General features: G+C 37.3%; 2 protein-coding genes across 2 annotated transcripts in view; one reads left to right on the plus strand and one right to left on the minus strand.

Annotated features, from left to right (window-relative positions):
• The window catches only part of LOC136866138 (E3 ubiquitin-protein ligase RNF181), a 171,466-nt gene that overhangs the window by 75,618 nt on the left and 72,680 nt on the right, over positions 1 to 23,168 (plus strand). The window contains exon 3 of the mRNA XM_068226627.1: positions 921 to 1,122. Coding sequence (XP_068082728.1) covers positions 930 to 1,122 — 193 coding nt within the window. The 5' untranslated portion in view covers positions 921 to 929. The remainder of the gene's footprint in view (positions 1 to 920; positions 1,123 to 23,168) is intronic.
• The window catches only part of LOC136866139 (protein abrupt), a 251,341-nt gene continuing 249,298 nt past the window's right edge, over positions 21,126 to 23,168 (minus strand). The window contains exon 7 of the mRNA XM_068226626.1: positions 21,126 to 22,436. The gene's annotated coding sequence lies outside the window, so the exon portion shown is untranslated. The remainder of the gene's footprint in view (positions 22,437 to 23,168) is intronic.

Below are 23,168 nucleotides of genomic sequence, written 5' to 3' on the forward strand. Positions count from 1 at the left end.
CAGAAAAGAGTTGATGAATTTGTTCGTGGTCCCTGCTAAGGTTCCTAACTATATCTCGACTTATATTCGTCACAAACAGTACTGAAATGGTCTTGTGGCAGACATACTTTTCACATAACACACAAAAGTTTCTGCTTTCTCTCTCCAGATTTCTAGGACATACAGCATATCTTCCAGTTGATCCTGGTATTTTTCTCACAATAAAAGCACACGCAAGAATAGAAATTGACAAACCACAGGTTTGCCAATTTAGATTCACCGGTGTTCGCATGGGGCAAGATGTTACCTCAGCTTTGTCTCACTGTTGGAAACATACTGACGTCCAAAGATTTATGACAAACAACTTGGGAGGTGCTACACAGTGTCCTTGAAAGATCTATAGCAGCCTAGGTTACAGTTAATGATAGAAAAAAATTGGCAGTCGTTTTCCAAGGGTTGAGGTAATTTATTACACCATGTGAGTATTGGAGGGTTAAATTTTGTAAGAATTTACTGTAAGTTATACTATGAAAATGGATAACATTTTGTTTATGTATGTGAAAATTGGAATATACTTCTAAATTCATACTCTCAATGGAGGATTTTTATGTCCTTTTTTCTGGCATCGTCCTCCTTTTTAAATAGTTTTGTCCTATTTTTTTTATCTATTTGCATCTGGTCACCCTACATAAAATGCTGTTAAAAAGAACATAACATTGACCTTTGATAATGAGAATAATGTGCATATGGCACAGTCAATGCAGTGTGTTGTGTAATAAAAGAAAACAGTTTCAGGCAAATAAATGACATCTTTTTTGTTTTAATTTGAAGCAGTTCATTTTTTTGCTGGTCAGTGTAGATTTGCTATATTTATGATAACTTTTAATAGCAAAGAAACATTTGAAAATTAATTCTCAAGGTCAAATTGTTGATAATTGCAGGTTTGTATCATGGCAGATTACTTCCATGAAATGGGATGGCAGCCATTGGGGCCAGGGGAGGCTCCTAACCAACTCCTCCATTTGATGCGTCTACTTCGAGATATGGGTGCATGGGAGCTGCTAAATCATGAACACAATCTCCCACCCCCAGCATCAAAAGCTGTTGTCAGGGACTTAAAAGAGAGAGAAATTACTGGTCCAGGTATATAAATGTGTGTTACATATATCTGTTCTGTAGTTGAAACAATTAAGATTCCCCTCAGTTCTCACTTGGCTGTGTACTTTGATCGGTAGGTAGTACAAATTATATTTTTACTGTTCAACTTGTATATTACTAATCAATTTTAGGTTTCAATTCACATTTTTGATCTAGCAAAAATGTTATGCAGTAAGATATGGTGTGGTTTCCTGTAGTCATGTCCTAGTTGATGAATCATGGCCAACAGCAGAGTAACCCAGTAAATTATCCTGAAGTTAGAATAACAGTTGCTATGGAATAGAAGTGGACATCTTGGACAAATTCTTAGTTGTGGTTTTCCACGTGCTTAGGTAGCTAAGACTACCCAATCGACTGATTGTCATTAAACCATTAAAAGTGAGAATTCTCACTGGGACTACTTGTGTATAAGTAAGATCACCACCCTGCCTCATAGAGATTTACTGAGCATACTCAGAATGTCTTTATCAAGCTTCGACCTATGGGAGTGACAGTGTTTCGCTTCCATTTGACAGACCAGGAACTCCTTAGAAACAGGTCGGCAAACATATGGAATTGACGGGGATGCGTGGTAGAGTGTCGGCCTCCGGATCCCAAGATAGCGGGTTCAAACCCAACAGAGGTAGTCGGATTTTTGAAGGGCGGAAAAAAGTCCACTCGACACTCCATGTCGTACGATTTCGGCATGTAAAAGATCTCTGGTGATACATTTGGTATTTACCCGATAGAATTAATTAAATCTCAGCCATAGACGCCCAAGAGAGATCCGGTTTACTATCTAGTGGGTCTAGAGTAAAACGGAACGTCGAAATTGATGAGCAGACAGCCAGATGGCGTCAAATCGAAATGTCTGCACACGGTAGCTGAGACCATACGATTATTATTTTTTGACGGGGATGCATCAGTAATAATGGGGGTCTTTAAAGAAAGAAGGTAGAATTACCTAGCTCAACAAAGAAGAAACGAAAAGTAATGACATGGAAATTAGGAAACTCACATTTCCAACAAAAACATCAGAATACCATATTTACTTGCGTATTAGACCCCTACTTTTTTCCACACGTACAGCCAAAACAAGTAGGTGGAGGGGGGCTCAAATATGCAATTACCTCGAATTTTGTGCAGTGAACTAATGACTTCTAGGCTGTAAAAAGCTATAAATTGTACATGTAAACATTCGATACTATTCTTTAACAAACTTATGAATTTATTCTGAGTTTTACAACTTTTTTTTTTTTTTTTTGAAGGCAGTTTTCTAAATTTAAAAAGAATACATGGTGAACACATGACTCTTAGGCCTACATATAAAGTAAATTAGTCAGTTTTAGTTATGGTACTCTTATATCACGTCATTTGTTTCATCTCATTAACTCCTCTGATGAGGTTGACGTTAGGAAGGGCATCTGGTCATAAAAACTCACTACGAAGATTCGTCTCACTTCATACTCGACACCGTAGAGAAAAGAGTATCGCATTATGCAATATTAATACAAAAGAACATAATGACTGTCATTTGTGTATGTGTGTGCATCAGTTAAGCAGTAGGCCTACCACACAGTAAACCTGATCACCGCTTTTATTTTAATTATCGTCGTAGAGATGGTCTATAAATCACAACCTGTCACTTTGTCACTGATAGATCAGATACGCTGTCACGGAAGTATCTGTGACAAAATATCGTAAGTTGTGTACTTGGATCACGCTCACCGGGCTATGTTATCCTCCATAGCTCAAGGTCTATATCCGGTTTTTCATTTACTAGTTATTTACGGCAATATTAAAGGACCTCATGTTTCATACGTAGCACAAATCGAACAGATTAGTTCTCAGCTGGCAAATGAGGCATGTTTGAATACATAATATGTTTTTGAGAAGTACTTGTCCGATTTTCAAAATAATCACGGTGCTGAATTTGTAATGTTGTAGATGTAAGGCTATGTGTACAAAATAGTGTGGTACTGTTTAAGGAAAGCAAAGTTAGTACCATGATCTCAGAAAATATGAGGGTCGAGTCATAAGTCATTTTTTCTCGCGAACAGGAGACAACACGGAAAATCTAAGATATGCATTTGGAAATATAGGGCATGTACTTATGCACAGTGCCTGAAGACAAATTCTGACTTCAGGAGATTCTCGTAGGAAAGTGACAGAACACAGGCCATTGGTAAACATTGTTTTATTATGGTATAGACAGCAAATACACAAGACTACATACAAAGGACAGGTCTCCACTGATTATAGACCTTCGAAATAATCACCCAAGGTTTTCACTGTGCATTGCCAGCAGTACATCTCTGTCCATGGACACTGGACGGCCTGGGCGAGGCAAATCGGCAGTTGATACTCTACCCCGTTTGAATGTCTCCACCCAACTCGCCACTGTTCTGTAGGGCGTGGCATTCACACCTAATGCTTCCCGCAGCTCTGTATGGCATTGGCATGCATTTCTGCCGCGGAGAACTGCTATTTTAATATACGATCGTTGCTCCTGCTTGTTGACTTCCATTTTGTGACGGTCTCACTCACACACTGAACTTGTGGGCATGCTTAGACCCACACTGTTGTTTACATACACCATCTAGTGGCATCCTATGCAAGTACATACCGTACATTTCCAAATGCATATCTTAGATTTTACGTGTTGTCTCCTGTTGGCGAGAAAAAAATAGTTGCCATGACTTACGACTCAACCTACGTATTAACGTCCTGACACAGTACTTATTTCAAGTCCGATTATTAGCCCTTTGGTACCATTACTAAAAGTGAAAACAAAATGTCAATATCTTTAACTGTTCACAAGTTATTTGAGGTGGACAACTTTGCTGAATAGCCCTGTATTTGGGTGGAATCTTTGTATTAAGTTCATAAATGTATTATTTTTAGTATTTTTATTTTTAAACCTTAATTAAGTACTGTAAATAATTAAAATCCTGGAGACAAGATACGGGTAATCACATTCCGCTTGTTAATTTATTGTGCATCATGTTAACAACCTTTTCCCATCGACCGGACCCAGCGGACCCACCATGGGAAGGTGGTGGTCCCCGATGGAACCGGCGGGCAGTGAACTGTGAACTTCGGCAGCGCCAACAGAAGGGCTGTGTGACTTAGAGATTCTGTATGTAGTTAAATGGTGTGGACCAAGAGAGTGTGACAAAGTGTGGAAATTGTTTCAAGTTATAGGGGGGATATTGAAGCAAGTGCGATAAACAGGTATAACTTGAAAACAATATTTTCTCACCCATGGGTAACTAATGCAAATATTGAGCTCAAATTATTATTATTATTATTATTATTATTATTATTATTATTATTATTATTATTATTATTATTATTATTATTATTATTATTATTATTTCCATAATCGAATAATCGTATTGTGTGTGAGGTTTTGTCATGAAACATGTGCTGTACATGAACATTTATATCAGTTTTATTAATGTAAGAACCTGTACACTATGTGATCAAAAGTATCTGGACAACCCCAAAAACATATGTTTTTCATCTTAGGTGCATTGTGCTGCCACCTACTGCCAGGTACTCCATAGCAGCGATCTCAGTAGTCATTAGACATAGTGAGAGAGCAGAATGGGGCGCTACGCGGAACTCATGGACTTCGAACGTGGTCAAGTGTTTGGGTGTCACTTGTGTAAGAAGGTTGTACGCGAGATTTCTACATTCCTAAACATCCCTAGGTCCACTGTTTCTGATGTGATAGTGAAGTGGAAACGTGAAGGGACACGTACAGCATAAAAGCGTACAGGTCAACCTCGTCTGTTGACTGATAGAGGTCGCCGACAGTTGAAGAGGGTCGTAAAGTGTAATAGGCAGGCATCTATCCAGACCATCACACAGGAATTCCAAACTGCATCAGGATCCACTCCAAGTGCTATGACAGTTCAGCGGGAGGTGTGAAAACTTGGATTTCATGGTCGAGCGGCTGCCCATAAGTCACACATCACACAGGCCAATGCCAAACGACGCCTCGCGTAGTGTAAGGAGCGTAAATATTGGACGATTGAACAGTGGAAAAACGTTGTGTGGAGTGACGAATCACAGTACACAGTGTGGCGATCCGATGGCAGGGTGTGGGTATGGCCAATGCCCGGTGAACGTCATCTGCCAGCGTGTGTAGTGCTAACAGTAAAATTCGGAGGCGGTGGTGTTATGGTGTGGTCGTGCTTTTCATGGAGGGGGCTTGCAACCCCTGTTGTTTTGCGTAGCACTATCACAGCACAAGCCTACATTGATGTTTCAAGCACCTTCTTGCTTCCCACTGTTGAAGAGCACTTCGGGGATGGCGATTGCATCTTTCAACATGATCGAGCACCTGTTCATAATGCACAGCCTGTGGCGGAGTGGTTACAAAATAATAACATCCCTGTCATGGACTGACCTGCACAGAGTCCCGACCTGAATCCTATAGAACACCTTTAGGATGTTTTGGAATGCCGACTTTGTGCAAGGCCTCATCGACCGACATCGCTATCTCTCCTCAGTGCAGCGTCCTGTGAAGAATGGGCTCTCCATTCCCCAAGCAACCTTCTAGCACCTGATTGAACGTTTGCCTGTGAGAGTGGAAGCTGTCATCAAAGCTAAGGGTGGGCCAACACCATATTGAATTCCAGCAATACCGATGGAGGGCGCCACGAACTTGTACGCCATGTTCAGCCAGGTGTCCGGATACTTTTGATCACATGGTAGTGTATATAATTCATTCTTACCTGTAGTATATAATTTGTAATTCATAATTGTGAACCACACTGTAACTTCCAGAATGATAATAGGCACGAGAACGATTGAGAATATTCCATACATTGTAATCTATGTATTATGCATTCTCAAGTTTTCGAGAAGGTATTGCTTATAATGTATCTTTCTGGAAGGGATGACATAAAATTGTTTGTGTTGAACTGTATAAGTATTGTAAAGAAAGGAATAGAATTGAGTAATTTAATAGATATATATTTACCAGATATTGTAATAGGAGTTGAATCATGGCTGAGAAATTATATAATGGATGCAGAAATTTTCTCACGGAACTGGAGTGTGTATCATAGAGATAGGATAGGAATGGTGGGAGGGGGATTCATTCCGGTGAAAGAAGAATTTCTAAGCTACGAAAAAGTTGAAACACATGAAATTCAAGGTGTAAGGCTAATTTCTAAAAAAATTTAAAAAAATAAATAAAAAGAAAATAAAATCTAAAGATAATAGGCAACTTGATATATTTGGAGTGTACAGACCAGAAAAAGGTAGCACTGACACGGATTCAGAATTATTTGATACGATAATCAGCTATGTAGGAAACAACATGGAAAGAAATGTGATTGTAGCGGGAAATCTGAATTTACCAGATGTCAATTGGGAAGGAAATGCGAACGACAGGAAGCATAACCAACAAACGGCAAATAAGTTCATATGGGAAGGACAGTTGATTCAGAAAGTGAAGGAACCAACCAGAGGGAAAAATATCCTGGATGTGGTGCTGATAAAACCAGATGAGCTCTATAGGGAAACTGAAGTAATAGATGGTATTAGTGATCATGAAGCTGTTTTTGTCGTAGATAAAAAATAAATGTGATAAAAAGGAAGGTCTTAAAAGTAGGACTATTAAGCAGTACCATATGGCTGATAAAGTAGGCATGAGGCAGTTTCTAAAAAGTAACTATGATCGGTGGAAATGGTAAATAAAAATGTAAACAGACTCTGGGATGGGTTTAAACAAATTGTTGAGGAATGCGAAAACAGGTTTGTACCTTTAAGGGAGGTAAGGAATCGTAAAGACCCACCTTATTATAACAGAGAAATAAAGAGACTAAGAAGGAAGTGCAGACTGGAAAGAAATAGAAATGGCTGTGGAATTAAGGAGCAGTTGAAGGAACTTACTAGAAAATTGAATCTAGCAAAGAAGGCAGCTAAGGATAACATGATGGCAAGCATAATTGGCAGTCATACAAATTTTAGTGAAAAATGGAAGGGTATGTATAGGTATTTTAAGGCAGAAACAGGTTCCAAGAAAGGCATTCCAGGAATCATTAATGAACAAGGGGAGTGTGTATGTGAAGATTTTCAAAACGCAGAAGTATTCAGTCAGCAGTATGTAAAGATTGTTGGTTACAAGGATAATGTCCAGATAGAGGAGAAGACTAAAGCTAAAGAAGTATTAAAATTTACATATGTTAACAATGACATTTACAATAAGATACAGAAGTTGAAAACTAGAAAAGCAGCTGGATTTGATAAGATTTCTGGGGATATACTAAAGACAATGGGTTGGGATATAGTACCATATCTGAAGAACTTATTTGATTATTGTTTGGTCAGAGGAGCTATACCGTATGAATGGAGAGTTGCTATAGTAGCCCCTGTGTATAAAGGAAAGGGTGATAGACATAAAGCTGAAAATTACAGGCCAGTAAGTTTGACATGCATTGTATGTAAGCTTTGCAAAGGCATTCTTTCCAATTATATTAGACATGTTTGTGAAATTAATAACTGGTTCGATAGAAGGCAGTTCGGTTTTAGGAAAGGTTATTCCACTGAAGCTCAACTTGTAGGATTCCAGCAAGATATAGCAGATATCTTGGATTCAGGAGATAAAATGGACTGTATCGCAAATGACCTGTCTAAAGCATTTGATAGGGTGGATCATAGGAGACTACTGGCAAAAATGAGTGCAGTTGGACTAGACAAAAGAGTGACTGAATATGTTGCTATATTTCTAGAAAATAGATCTCAGAGAATTAGAGTAGGTGAAGCTTTATCTGACCCTGTAATAATTAAGAGGGGAATTCCTCAAGGCAGTATTATCGGCCCTTTATGTTTTCTTATATATGTATATATATAAATGATATGAGTAAAGGAGTGGAATCAGAGGTAAGGCTTTTTGCAGATGATGTTATTCTCTATAGAGTAATAAATAAGTTGCAAAACCGTGAGCAACTGCAACGTGACCTCGAAAATGTTGTGAGATGCACAGCAGGCAATGGTATGTTGATAAACGGGGTTAAAAGTCAGGTTGTGAGTTTCACAAATAGGAAAAGTCCTCTGAGTTTTAATTACTGCGTTGATGGGGTGAAAGTTCCTTTTGGGGATCATTGTAAGTATCTAGGTGTTAATAGAAGGAAAGATCTTCATTGGGGTAATCACATAAATGGGATTGTAAGTAAAGGGTACAGATCTCTGCACATGGTTATGAGGGTGTTTAGGGGTTGTAGTAAGGATGTAAAGGAGAGGGCATATAAGTCTCTGGTAAGACTCCAACTAGAGTATGGTTCCAGTGTATGGGACCCTCACCAGGATTACCTGATTCAGGAACTGGAAAAAATCCAAAGAAAAGCACCTCGATTTGTTCTGGATGATTTCCGACAAAAGAGTAGCGTTACAAAAATGTTGCAAAGTTTGGGCTGGGAGGAATTAAGAGAAAGAAGAAGAGCTGCTCTACTAAGTGGTATGTTCCAAGCTGTCAGCGAGAGATTGCGTGGAATGACATTAGTAGACAAATAAGTTTAAGTGGCGTTTATAAAAGTAGGAAAGATCACAATATGAAGATAAAGTTGGAATTCAAGAGAACAAACTGGGGCAAATATTCATTTATAGGGAGTTAGGGATTGGAATAACTTACCAAGGGAGATGTTCAATAAATTTCCAATTTCTTTAAAATCATTTAGGAAAAGGCTAGGAAAACAACAGATAGGGAATCTGCCACGTGGGCGACTGCCCTAAATGGAGATCTTGATTGATTGATTGATTGATTGATTGATTGATTGATTGATTGATTGATTGATTGATTGAAGCCTGGCCAGGATACCTATATAAAGAGACTATCTTGACGGTGGGGTTAGTTACTGTTAAATGAGTTTTTAGAAGAGAGTTACTGTATACCAAGGTTATGCTCATGACCACGTGTGGACATGCTTTTAAGCAGTCAACTGTTTTATTTGTGTTCCATCGATTGGCTTTTGCCAAAATGGCGGCTTGTTGATGTGAGTGTTTTGTTGTGACATCAGTGATCAAGGTTATGTGTGTGTTTAATGTGTTGATACATGTAAATAAAATAATTTACCAACTGACAGCATCTCGTGTGCGTCTTTGAGGATACGTTACTATGGACATCTCTTCCAAAGTACAAAATTTAAATTCTCATTAGGATTCTGTGTATTCACATATGTGTACATTTCTTGAGAAGTTCAGGTGAGGCTAGTGCCCTGTACACTGGCTTAATAATTAAAGGAAAAGCTTTTGGAATATTGTTCTTATGAGAAAATTGGCAGTGTAATAGACTGATTCTTGTCAGAACTACATGTAAATTATACACAAGGTCTTGCTTATTACCCTCATGAGTCATCACTATGCGTAAACTACCATCTCCCCAAAATTTGCACTGGCAAGGTGATCTAATTGCTCACTTGGCAGTAATAAAACCTATTTATCTAAATCCTGCACTTCCATCCAAGTTACTGGTAAACTCCTTGGTACAGAGTGACAAATATTTCTACAAAGCACTGGTAGGACTCTCTTTCTTACCTCATTGTTGATTTTGCCTTTCTGTATATTGTTCATATGTATCTTCTTTAGTGATGTGAACACCCTTAGGAATCAGTTGAAGGAAAATGAAAACTTTGCCTTCAATTTCACCAAAAATGAGTACCAAACACTGCAAAACAATAATAGGTGCTAATAACAAGCACCTTGACTTCTCTTTCAGAAGTTAAGAGTATGCCTTTCCAACAACTAAATACTATGGCTGTCTGTAGTAGAATGTTATATAGAGCTGTTGCTCAGGTGGTAAATGATTTCATTTTGCTATATCTTACATTGCCCGTCAAAATTGTTTGTAAATACTGGTTATATACTGATTATATAAAATAACTAGCAAGATACCCGTGCTTCGCTACGGTATTATACTGAAATTTATAATTGAATGCTTATTGTTTTATTATATAATCCGCCGAAATTCGCGATCTGACTCGTTTTCTGCGAGAATCCACCAAAATTCCCGATCTGACTCGTTTTCTATTATTTTCCGGCACGTTTCCTCCCATTTTTCAATCTTCCTTTCCAGCAATCGATTTCATACTTCCCGACCAAGGCTCAGGTATTCCTCCCGGTAGGTTGGGTCCGTAAATCTTTACCCTTTTTTCCTATAATAATTTTTAATATGGATAAAATCCTTCAGGAGATCCGGCGTGGTGTCATATTGGGTGCCTTGGCAGCACTGAATCCACGGCCGGACTGCATTGTTAGTCATTACCCGTCCAGGAGCAGTTTCCAGCGCGGTCCGCACATTTGACGACGGTCCGGAACATTATTATTATTATTATTATTATTATGTGTTGCTGGAATGGCTGATGACAGGGAAAACCAGAGTATCCAGAGAAAAACCTGTCCTGCCTCTGTTTTGTCCAGCACGAATGTCACATGGAGTGACCGGGATGTGAACTACGGCCAGCTGTGAGAGGCCGGCGCGCTGCCGCCTGAGCAATGGAGGATCCTTATAAGTACATTAATAACAGTAAAATCAATTGGTCTCACCTCCTTCTACACCCCACCGCTGTTAAGTTTATTTACCGCCAACCGCCCCACCAAAAAAAATTAAAAGAAGGCTTGTTTCTTTATGTTTAAGGGAGATTCCAAACACCAGTGTTCACGTCTATTACCTTCAGTTTTGAGATATAAGTATCCCCATAAAAATAATTTACTTTTTTCACTTCATTTCACACTACCCCCCCCCCCCCCAAGTGAATTTTCCCACAAAAAATACTTGTTTCTTTAATAGTAAAGGATCTTCTAAATACCAATTATCACGACTCTAACTTCTTGAGTCTTTGATTTATGTGTCCTCATGAAAGGAATTCAACTCCTTTACACTCCCGCCCTCCAAGATGGTTTCCCCCCCAAAACGCGTTTTTCTTTGTTTTTAAAGGAGATCCAAATACGAATTTTCACGTCTGTAACAACTAAAGTTTTTATTAGATGTATGTATTCTCATACAATTAAGTCAATTAATTTTTCAGTTCTTCCCCCCCCCCCCCCTTCATTGGATTTTCTGAGAATATGTGTTTCTTTACTTTTAAAGCAGATTGCAAATATCAAATTTCACGTCTGTATCATCTTCATTTTTGAGATATCAGTAGCCTAATTAAAAGAATTCAACACCATTTTCAGTCACTTTTACCCCCCCCCCTCCACTCAAGTGGTATTTTTGAAAACTAAAAATACACGTTTCTTTATGTTTAATAGAGATAAAAAATACCTGTTTTCACTTCTGTAACATGTTAAGTTTTTTAGATATACTGTAATAATCCTCATTTTAAAATTTCACCCCTTTTGAGTTCCCCTTAAGTGGAGTTTCCAAAAACAAATCACCTATGTTTCTTTACATTTACAGGAGATTCCAAACACCCACTTTTTACGTCTGTAACATTTTACGTTTCCAAGATATTCTGTAGATATAGTCTTTCAAAAAATTCACCCCAATTTGTCACTCCTGTTTAACCGCCATTAATTGGATTTTCCTTTTGGGATTTACAGGAAACAAAAAAATACGTGTTCCTTTATTTTTAGAGGAGATTCTAACTACCAATTCTTACATCTGTAAATTTTAAAGTTTTAAGATGTAGACACGCTCATTTTAAAAAATTCACCTCCCTTTTCACCCCGCAATATTTGGATTTTCCAAAAAGGAAAAAATACGTGTATCTTTATTTTTAAAGGAGATCCCAAACACCAATTTTCAGGTCTGTAATATCTTCAGTTTCTGCCATATAAGTAGCCTCAATAAAGGCATTCAACCCATTATTCACCCTTTTACACCCTTCCTATTGGGATTTTCCGAAAACAAAAGAATATGTGTTAATTATTTTTAAAGGAGATTCTAAATACCAATTTTTACACCTATAAACTTTAAAAGTTTTGAGATATAGATACACTCATTTTAAAAAATCACCCCCCCCCTTTCACTACCCCCCCCATTAATTAGATTTTCCAAAAACAAAAAAAACAAAAAATGTGTTTCTTTATTTTTAAAGGAGATCCCAAACACCAATTTTCAGATCTGTAATATCTTCAGTTTCTGAGATATAAGTAACCTCATTAAAGGCATTCAACCCTTTTTTCACCCCTTTTCACTCCTCCTATTGCAATTTTCCGAAAACAAAAAATATGTTTTTCTTTATTTTTAATGAAAATTCTAAATACCAATTTTTACTTCTGCAAACTTTAAAAGTTTGGAGATATAGATTCACTCATTTTAAAAATTCACCCCCTTTTCACCCTCCCATTAATTGGATTTTCCAAAAACAAAAAAATACGTGTTAATTTTTAAAAGAGATCAAGAGTACCAATTTTCAGGTCTGTAATATCTTCAGTTTCTGAGATATAAGTACCGGTATCCTGATTAAAGGCATTCAACCCATTTTAACCCAGAGAGAGAGATTTATTAAAGAAATAAATCATCCGTCCTCCAATGAGGGTGACCATTTGGATCCGGAATACAGTTTCAATTTCAATGGTTTAAAAATATCAAAAGATGAACATTTAATCATTAATGCTGTTATCTTCTTTTTTTTTCCAGGGTTAGTGGGGGAGGAATGTAACTCACGTTCTCAGGAATAGGTGGAAATGAATGATTTGCAGCGAGTCCCTCAGTATCTGTATTACTATTTTTTCTAACTCGCAGAATGGAACTTTCAAATTTTGTAGGAAGTTCGATGTCTGACTAGGGAGGGTGCCTCTTGCTCCGAAAAGCAGGCCTGTGACAATTCACCGATCAATAGGTATTTTATACTTAGATGAAAGGTAAGGCAAGCACGGAACATAAATAGCTTGCTTTTCTAGGTCCACATCCCGAGCCTGATTAAGGTCTCTTTCAAAGCGAATGGTGGGATCTAAGACCATCGCTTTCATGTCCTCTCTGTTGATGGCTACGATGTCCGCCCTCCAATTAGAGTCATCAGTAGAGATGCAGTGAACCTCCTCGTGCACCTCCCATCCACGCTGTCTCAAGCCTCGAGCAATCGACGTTCTTACACGATGGTGGCGATGGTTGCGCATTAGCTCAGTGCTCCGGCAGAATCCCAGCACATGTCCAAGGATTTCTGTCTCGTTGCAGCCATTTTGGCGGCAACGGGTTGTGTTGAATGACCTACCTTGAACCAACCTGACTGCGGTGAGGTTGCATGTCATCTTCACTGCGTTTATGTATTCAGAAGAGGACAGAGGTGATTTACGAGTCACCCAGGAGTTTGCTTTCGGGCAGTCTGAATATAACACTACTCCTTTTCCAGTCTAACCTAGTCAGCGTTCGGTGACGGACGTATTGTGTGGAGGTGCCAGGAGAGTCAGCGTGGAATGTGAACGGTGTGTGGTAAAGTAATTCGAGTGGGAAGAGGAAGATGATTGGTGTGGATCAATATTGTGCAGCTATTGGGAGATGGCAGAGGAAAGGGGGAAAGGAGATAACTAGAATTAAAGGAGGTAGAATGGAGCAAGAATGATGGATGAGATGATATTAGCGGCAGCGGTGATTATGGTACTACTAGCTATAGGAGGTGTAGAGGTAAACCCCGGCCCGACTTCTAGTGGCAACATGAACTGGGAAGACGTGGAGGTCATAAAAAAAGTGGTGAAAGAAGTGGTGAAAGAAGTATGCTCGTTTGAGCAGATTAAGAATATGATGAAGGAGCAAATGAAGGAATTTGAGCATATACGACGGTGGATACAGGGAAAAACAGACGAGATAATGAGCAAAGTGTAATCCAACGAGAGAGAGATTATAACACTCAAGACAAGAATAAGGGAGATGGAAGGAGAGGTGGTGAAGCTGCGATCGGAAATTGAAGACTGTAACCGAGAACGGAGGAAGAAACACCTATTTATATATGGAGTACCGGAAGATAAAGCAGAAGATAAAGTACTGACAACCTACAAAGTAGTGGAGATTATCCAGAAAATGATGAGAATTAACTTTAGCGAAGTTGACATTGATGATGTGGAAAGGATAGGCAAAAAAAGGGGTGACAGACCGATAAAACTGAAGCTGTTTTCCACCTTGATGGCGGAAGCAGTGTTAAAAGGTGCAGACAACATACGTAGCAGAAAAATTTGGATTAAAGAAGACATTGGTAAAGAAGGGGTAAAGAACATTAACACACTGAAGAAACATTTGGCCAGGGCTAAATTACAAGGGTTGAGAGCCTATATTAAGGGTCAAAAATTAGTTTTGACTAACGGTATATGGACCAGAGTGTGGACTGCGAAGAAATTACGAGAGATGGAAAATGACAGCAAAGACGAAATGGTAGTGGGGAAAAGTGTGGAAGTAAGACAGGCCAGAGACAGTAAAGTGGGCGAAGACGGACATGGAGGTAAAGAAAGAACCAAGGACAATAAAGCACCGGATCCAAGCTCGAAGCAAGAAAGAAAGAAAGGGATGGATGCGATAGCTGAAGCATTCGAAGTAGCGAACAGGGAGGTATTAGCAGAGATGAGGAGGGAAATAAGGGAGACCAGGGCAATATTGAAGGAGTCCAGAACGGAGGCCAGTGGGAAAGAAGAAAGAAGAAAACAGGGAGCGATTGTGGGAGTAGAAACGCAGGATGTAACAAGAGCACGCAAACGAAGTGAAAATATGACTGGGAGTCAGGAAGAAGAAGCAAGAGGTGCCCTAGTGAAAGGGAGAAGTTTGAGCCTAAGGGAGATATGGGGCAAAAAGAACAGAGAAGACGAAGGCATAGTGACAAGAAGCAAAAAAGGTAATCTGTAGTTGGAAGTAAATTGCTGCGTACTGGAGAATAGTGGAGTGTGTGCATGTTATACATAGCCATGACAAGAGTGGTTAAATGACAAGTGGGTCTGAAGAGGCATGATACCAGATGGTGAAGTGTGTAGTGAATGAGGAAGAGTGTGTGTAACTAGGACAGGTGCTAAGGAGAATAGTGAATATATGGAGATGGTTGAAACATGAGCTGGGGCTCTAGTTAGCCTAGTGATATGTGAGTCAATATGGTTTCATCTTAGTTGACGAATTGCTTGGGCTTTAAAGGTAACAAATATAGTGAAATACTAGATGCTGAAGTGTGATTACCAGTAGAGAATCTTAAGGTGTAGTAAATGGCACTCAGGCTGTACAGTGGAGGTAACACGTAGTCAGGTGTGCAACATAAGTAGAATATAAGAAAGGTCAGTGTTCAAGAGAGAATGCGCTGAATGAGATCACGGCCGGAAGCGATATACTCTGTGGCCTAAGTGCTGATTCAGCCCGACACAGCATTGTACTTTGCCCAGTTATATGGTGCCAGTTTTAGTTTCCCATTACTAGTATTGCCATATTGTCATATAGATGGAATTACCTTATGGCAGTAGTTATATTAGTTTCCGTTTTTATCCCTTTTTCTTAATAGCAATATTGAGATCGTTGATATCTGAAAAGACATCAGTGATGCATTGACATTTGATTATTATTATTTTCAATACTATCAGTTTTCGTTTTATCCTTGTTCTTAACAGCAATATCGAGATTTTTTGAGGTTTGGTTTATATATGAAAAGACAACAGTGACTTATTGACAATTGATTATCATCATTTCCAGTAACTTTGTTTTTTTTTTCTCTTTTCTTTCTTTGTTTGGTGTTAGTTATTTTTACTATACGAGCTTTATGATATGTGTACAGCAACTTAAGCAGACTAGGCTAGGCATTATTATTTTTCTTCCGTAAAGGATCAATAAGGCTTCATTGCTGTAGATCTGGTAGAAAAATAAAGATTACAGTTACGCCTTTTCCTTTATGTGGTAGCTGGCACCACGACTGAAAGGATCGATTTCTCATAATTTCACGTAGTTTTCTTCCGTCAGTCTTTGAAGGAAGACTTTCTTTTTTCATGTCAAGTCTGTGGAGTGCCATATCTTGTTCTTCAGGTAACTTCCTTACGTATGGTAGATGTACGTCCTGAACATGGAGTAAGCGATTACATATATTGTAATGCTGTATATTGGCTTCCCATTCTGCGCAAATTAATCCCATCCCTCTGACCTTCCTTGCATTATACAGCATCGAATTTGGAGTATCATCTGGCAGCATCATTATTTCTTTTACAGAACTTCTTATAATTTTGTCCAGATCTTTAAGAAAAGTGTTTGATAGTTGTGTCAGAGGGGCACATTGTAGAGGATAGATCAAACCCGGCCAAACAAACTCGTTAATAATCTTGATCTTTTGCTCTGGTTTTAGAAGCTTTGTTTTTACCAGATTATTTAAGTCAGAAGTTATTGTGCTTATAAGTTTATGTCTGTCAAGAGAAATTTCACTGTTGAAGTCAATTCCTAAATACTTGATTCGTTCATTGTGTGTTTTTATCGATGGGATTGTTGATCCCTCAAGTGTAGTGACGTTTCCTTCAGTTAATTTTCCTTTCTTCAGGATTATAGATTTGCTTTTATGAGGATGGATATGTAAACCAATTTCTGCAAAGCTGCTTTCAGCTAAATTTAACACGGTAGTAGCATCATTTTCAGTTTTGCTGAGTATGACTAGGTCATCTGCGAAAGCAAATGAGGATAACGGCGGTAGATCATCAGATAAAGTATAGCCATAACGTTGGCATATGTCATGGTCGGTGAGATTTTGTATTACAGTATTGATTGCTAAATTGAACAGCAGTGGTGAGATAGGGGACCCTTGAGCTACGCCACACTTAATTTCGATGGGTTTTGATTTCTTATTATCAGCTTCCACTTGAATTGTGTTCTTTGTAAGAAATGCTTCAATTAATCTACATAAGTTAGGAGGAATTTCAGATTGTCGAAGAGATCGTTTTATATGTTCATGTCCGATAGTCAAATGCTTTTGTGACATTTAAAAAAATGATGCAACAATCCTTTTTGTTGCGTTTCGCATCTTGGAGGCAACCATTCACGAGGGAAGCGTTAACATGAGTTCCAGGTAATGGCACGAAGCCACGCTGGTGAGGACTTAGTGTGACATATGAATGCAGTCTCATATCTAGTACTCGTTCAGTTATTCTCCTAATCACCAAATATATGGTTATAGGTCTCCATTCTTTAATATCATTTATGTCTCCACCCATATGTATTAAAATTGTTCTGGCCATTTTGAGTTTTGTAGGTACGTAGGAAAAATGAAGCATCATGTTGATGAGTAACGTCAGAAATTTTGTAGCCTTGAGGTGCCTTAATACACGAACTGCAATATGATCTGGGCCTGGTGAGGTGTCAACTTTAATATTGTATAATGCTTTATGGACATCATCTACTGAAATATTAAAATCAGCAGGTAAGTCACTGCTTTTTTCCATAATAAAAAGAGGAGAATTGTTATTTTCGGTACCAAAAGTCTTTTCAAAATGATCCGAAATCATAGTTATTGGGATTTTACAAGAATGGGCCTTATTAATTTTGTTCAAAATTTTGCGAGCAATTTTCCACCTCTGATTATAGAAATGATATTGGGCTACCTCGTAGGCATAACGCTCTCTGTTTTTCTCTCGTTGCCTTTTAGACCTCCGCTGTGGGTTACTAGAGGTTTTATGGTCATATTTACGATTATTTTGTAATTTTCTACTTTTGTAAAATCTAACAGCAGGATGTTGAGGGCCAGGTAATTAATTTACCTGATCAGCAAAGAACTGCATAACCTCAGAAGTAAAAGATTCCAGCTGATTAGCATCACCGTTTTGCATAATGTTTGAAGTCCTATCCTCCCAATTTTTCATAGGATTAATATTTTCATTTTCATGATCAGCGACCACTGGGGTGTCTTCTGTCAACTGTAAGCTTTCCTCAACATTCATGTTACCGGTATTAGCATATTGTGTTGAGAGTTTATTTCTCCTTTTCTCAGGATGAGCTTTTCCTATGTGAATATTTACTCCTAACGTAGACTTACAACATTTATTACAGATAGGATTTTCTGAAAACAAAAAAAATCGTGTTTCCTTATTTTTAAAAAAGATTCTAAATACCAATTTTTACATCTGTAAACTTTTAAAGTTTTGAGATATAGATACACTCATTTTAAAATTTCACCCCCTTAGCGACGGAATATCCAAAAATCCTCTCTTAGCGAGCACCTACATTTTAATATGAATATATTCCCAAAATTTAATTTCTTTATGTCCAGTAGTTTCGGCTCGGCGATGATGAATCAGTCAGTCAGTCAGTCAGTCAGGACAAGCTATTTTATATATACGATATATATATATGATGTTTGACAGAGTAGGATGCATGGCTCTTTTAAGATCTCAGATTACCTTATAGGGTAATTAATCTCTTCAACCTTTTATTACAAGCATGTTACTGTCATATAAATATATTTTTAATAAATACATTTTCTGCCATCATATCCCTTTAATAACACACAAAATACAGGGTTTTTTTAATTTTGTAGATTAAAATCTACAAATCATTGGTATAAACACCTGACAAAATAGTTACAAATGATTTTTTTTACCTTTTCTTCATTGTTTACATGGGTCTATAGCACAAGAAATAAAAGAATAGGTTTACCTTAATGCCTTCACTAGGCCTAGGTCTATATGTTATCATCATCATCATTTCCCTTTATCCAGCTGTTTCAGTTATTAATAAGTTATAAGTAACAGACATGAAAGTAGTGAAAATGATTGCTGGTGCAAACAGATATGCTCAATGGCAGGAGAGAACTTGGAATGAGGAGTCAAAGGCTGTTACAAAGGTATAAGGTGGTAGGGAGGGATTCAGTTAGGTAGAACTGTAGTAAGCAGATTTGGTCTACTGAAACTGTGCAATCTAATATCTTGCAACTTGATAAGAGATGGTATAAAAATGAGTCTTTTCAAGACTAAAGTAATGGCAGTAGGGAAGACACCTAAAAGAGAATGAATGTCAGGTTGGGAATACAAAACTGGAACAGGTAGTTAGTTAATTTCAAGTAGGTATTTAGGATGTGTATCCTCCCAGGATGGCAGTATAGTAAGCAACATTGAATGTAGATGCAGCAAACCTAGTGCAATGAGCTTACAGTTGCGATCAACAGTATTCTGTAAGAAGGAAGTCAGCTCTTGGAAAGAACTACCAATACACCGGTCTGGTTTCAGACCACCTGTGCTGTACAACTGCTTACGACATACACGCAGAAAGGACCTACTAGCAGTATTTCAAAATACTCCTTTTTTTGTTAATCATACATTTTCTACCACATAAAATATACACATTAAGGTGATGTAATAATACTATTACCTAATAATAAAAATTGGAGGTAGGATTACTTTTCCATCTGGTGCTAATATATATAACTCACTGAGGATTCCAATAAATGTTGGTAGATAAGTAGAAGGAAAACAGATTTAATTAAAAAAGTAGAACATTTCTACATTTCTTAAGGACATAAATTTTATTAGATTCTTTCTTGATCTAACACTGAAAACTCTTCGACCTAGTTCATTCAGTCTTTCCATGTCATTCATGAAGACACTCCAAAAATAACATTGATTAAGTATGTTTTCTTTTCAGTTTTCAGTTTCTTTTCTAAGTATTTTGTTAACACATCACTGTCACTTTCACATTTTTTTTAAAACTCTTGGCAGAGCTTTTTGTAGAAACAGACATCACTTGACTGGAAGTTGAAGTCCCTTCAATAATATCTGAACTGCAGGAGTGAGACCCCTCCGGCACAAACTCTATTTCCTCCTCCTCCTCCTCTCCATTTTGGCTTGGTGAGAAGGCTCTCCTACACCACGTGCCACTTCCATAGGTGTGATTGTTATAGAACTGAAAAAAAATGAACATATTAATGCAATTCTTATAAATTGAAGCTAAATTTGTCTGCCCACAAGCTTTCTGTTTAAGCAATTATTAGTTTCATTAATTATTTTAGTAAGATGATTGTTAGGTTAGCTTATATTAGTTTCAGTTATATCTGATACATTAATGAACACATGGGTAGAACTTACGGCCTACAGACTGAATTTTCCCCTCACTCTTTCACAACTAGAACACTGGGGTGTACTGTAGGCCTACTATTAAAATTAAATATTACAGAATTGTACCTTCTTCCAGCAATGATGGGTTCCAGAAAGTTGAGGGCAGCGAGGTAGACCCATTTTTTGTTTTCTTTACAGCAGAACCTTTGGAGAGGGGGTGTATGTTATCTCTCAAGAGATAATTCTGACCTCAGAATTTGCTATTTTTTGGCACAACTTTTTCCTGAAGCAATGAATTACAATATTGTGAGAAAGAAAATATACATGTACTTACTGGCATACGCTTATTTGCCATTAAAGCGAACAATGGTGTTCATTTCATTAGGTACGTGATGGATGTTTTGTAACCACTGCTTATGTTTTCCAAACATTTCTTCAATTAAGTCATGAGAACGATAATTACTACTTTCTTTACCAATCTATTCTGTATAATATATGTTACCAATAATTAATCGAAGATAACACTACTCATAACATAAACATAATAAAGCTAATAATTACTTACCAATTTTCGTTGTAATTCTCGACGCTATGCGATAAAAAAGTTTTGAAGGAACTTACTGGTCCACCTTTTTAAATACAAAACAATTTGTTGTTGAGATTAAATTACAACAATTATTTATTCGATACTAGTTTTGATGCTGTTTGGCTTCATCTTCAGTTGAACATAGATCATAGAAATGGGCAATCATATAAAAATTACATTTACTTAATATAAAATACATTACGACATTGCATCAAATATAATTCCTGAATAATGTGACTAGATTATTTATCTTCTTTTCAGCAAGTTTAAGACTTGCGGGTTGAATACAATAAGTTAAGACGGCATATCATCTTCATTACATGTGATAAAATTCATTTTTGGGTCCGTATTGAAAATATTTGTATTAAATAACACTTGAATGTTTTATTATTCATCCACCTATTCAAAACAATACAATTTTAAAAATTAGGACATTGTCTTTATCAAAGTTGTTAACATGAAATTAATATATTATATGGTACATGTTTCACCTATCAATAGTAGGCATCATCAGCCACATTTTTCACCTTAGGATAGATCAGGTATCTGATTGGAAATAATTTCTAAATGCTGTTGTTGTCATTTGGTGGTTAGCCAAAGATATGATGAGTTCCCTTTGACTGCTGAGATGTTAGCTTACGTTGAGTTTTAGAGTAACTGGCAGTCGCCAAGCTCTTACAAGTAACAACGTTCCCTTCCAACTAATACGCTCACCTCAACATGCCCAACAGCAAAGAGCCATACCCATTACAAACTCTTACCACATCAAAGAAGATGGTGTAATGACACCTACAAAGACTTCAATATAGCCTACAGCACTAACATTTCCAACTACTATTATCTCAAAAGGAACCAGACCATATGAAAATTCTCCACTATTTATAAGCAAATAAATGAAAATCAATATTTTATAACTTCAAGAACCAACGACCATTACCATTGCTCAACTTTCCATAAGTTTTTAATAATACGCCATCTGACAAGTAAATGGAATGTGTTTTCTGATTTTTATCTCTATTGTAATATCTTTTAATATGTCATAATCGTCAAATAATTATCATGTTTTTAGACTCCAATATTATCACAAATATTGTCAGATAACAGCATACTACATTTTATATTGTAATAGTGTTGAACAATCTCCAATACATTTTAAACCTAATAGTTTTTAACAGCATTCATAAATTATTTCCAATCAGGTACCTGATCTGTCCTAAGGTGAAAAATGTGGCTGATGATGCCTACTATTGATAGGCGAAACATGTACCATATAATATATTAATTTCATGTTAACAACTTTGATAAGGACAATGACCTAATTTTAAAAATTGTATTGTATTGAATAGGTGGATGAATAACAAAACATTCAAGTGTTATTTAATATCATTTTCAGTCGAACATGGATCATATTACAACATTACATTTAAGATATTTCCTGAATAAAATGACTAGAATATTTATCTTCTTTTTAGCAAGTTAAAAACTTGCGGGTCAAATACAATAAGTTAAGAAGACATATAAGGAGTGAATTTCTGCCAAACTGGGATCTTGAGAGTCCTGAGTTCGAGTTTTGTCACACTTATCTGATTTTAAGACACATTGCACTTGGTACAGAGTAAGGATAGTAGTTCTGTGAGTACTGAAATCAATCTTGAAGGACACAGTTGTGAACAGTTGCTTGTGTCTGGTTCCTTTAGCTTATTACTGCAGCATGTCAAATGAGGTGGAAACCTGTTATGAGTGAAATCCATAAGATGCTAAAAGAACGGTATTTCCCAGTTCAATGTGGGACCTAAAAATAAAGAGAAAAATGCTAATTATAAGAACATGCATAAAAGAGGGGCGAGGGAAGGGGCAACGTGGAAAATCAAATCTTGTAATTATATATTTATATGAGACTCACCTCGGACGGCTGTTGAATGGCACGAAGTGTGGAGAGAGACTGTGCGTTATGACAGGCTCTGATCAAGGGAGTGCCTTAGGCCAGGGAAGGTGGGGAGAGGGAGGGACTGAGAAGCGATTGAGTAAGGAGAATCTGGGGGGGCGTTGTGGTGGAAATGCATAGAGAGAAAATGTGTTGCGTATGATGCGAAAGACCGAACTACTGCTTGGAATTTTAATATTTTTAAGAAATGCTATAAGGAAATCGAAAAGTATTTAAGTTTTTCAGAAATATCATTCATATTATTATTTTAATTAAAATACTGGTCTAAATGTATATAACATTGTTCGGTAGCATCAAGCAAAGGACCTTTACTTAAAGATTCCGGTATTTCAATGTCCTGTTCTATACCATTAAAGGAGTGTTTTAGATCATGAATATGTTGGCCCACAGTGGAAAATCTATTGTGCTTCATAGCGTTGACATGCTCAGCATATCTAATCTTGAAGCTGCGTCCAGTTTGTCCTAAATATGAACATTTATAGTCCTTAAAACAAAACCTGTAGACATCTGATTTAGAAAAAGAATTGGACCTGTTTATTGAAGTGGAGTTAAGTAAAATCTCCATACTTCTGTTATTCG

The sequence above is a fragment of the Anabrus simplex genome, chromosome 3 (assembly GCF_040414725.1).
Source record: "Anabrus simplex isolate iqAnaSimp1 chromosome 3, ASM4041472v1, whole genome shotgun sequence".
NCBI classification, from domain to species: Eukaryota; Metazoa; Arthropoda; class Insecta; order Orthoptera; family Tettigoniidae; genus Anabrus; species Anabrus simplex.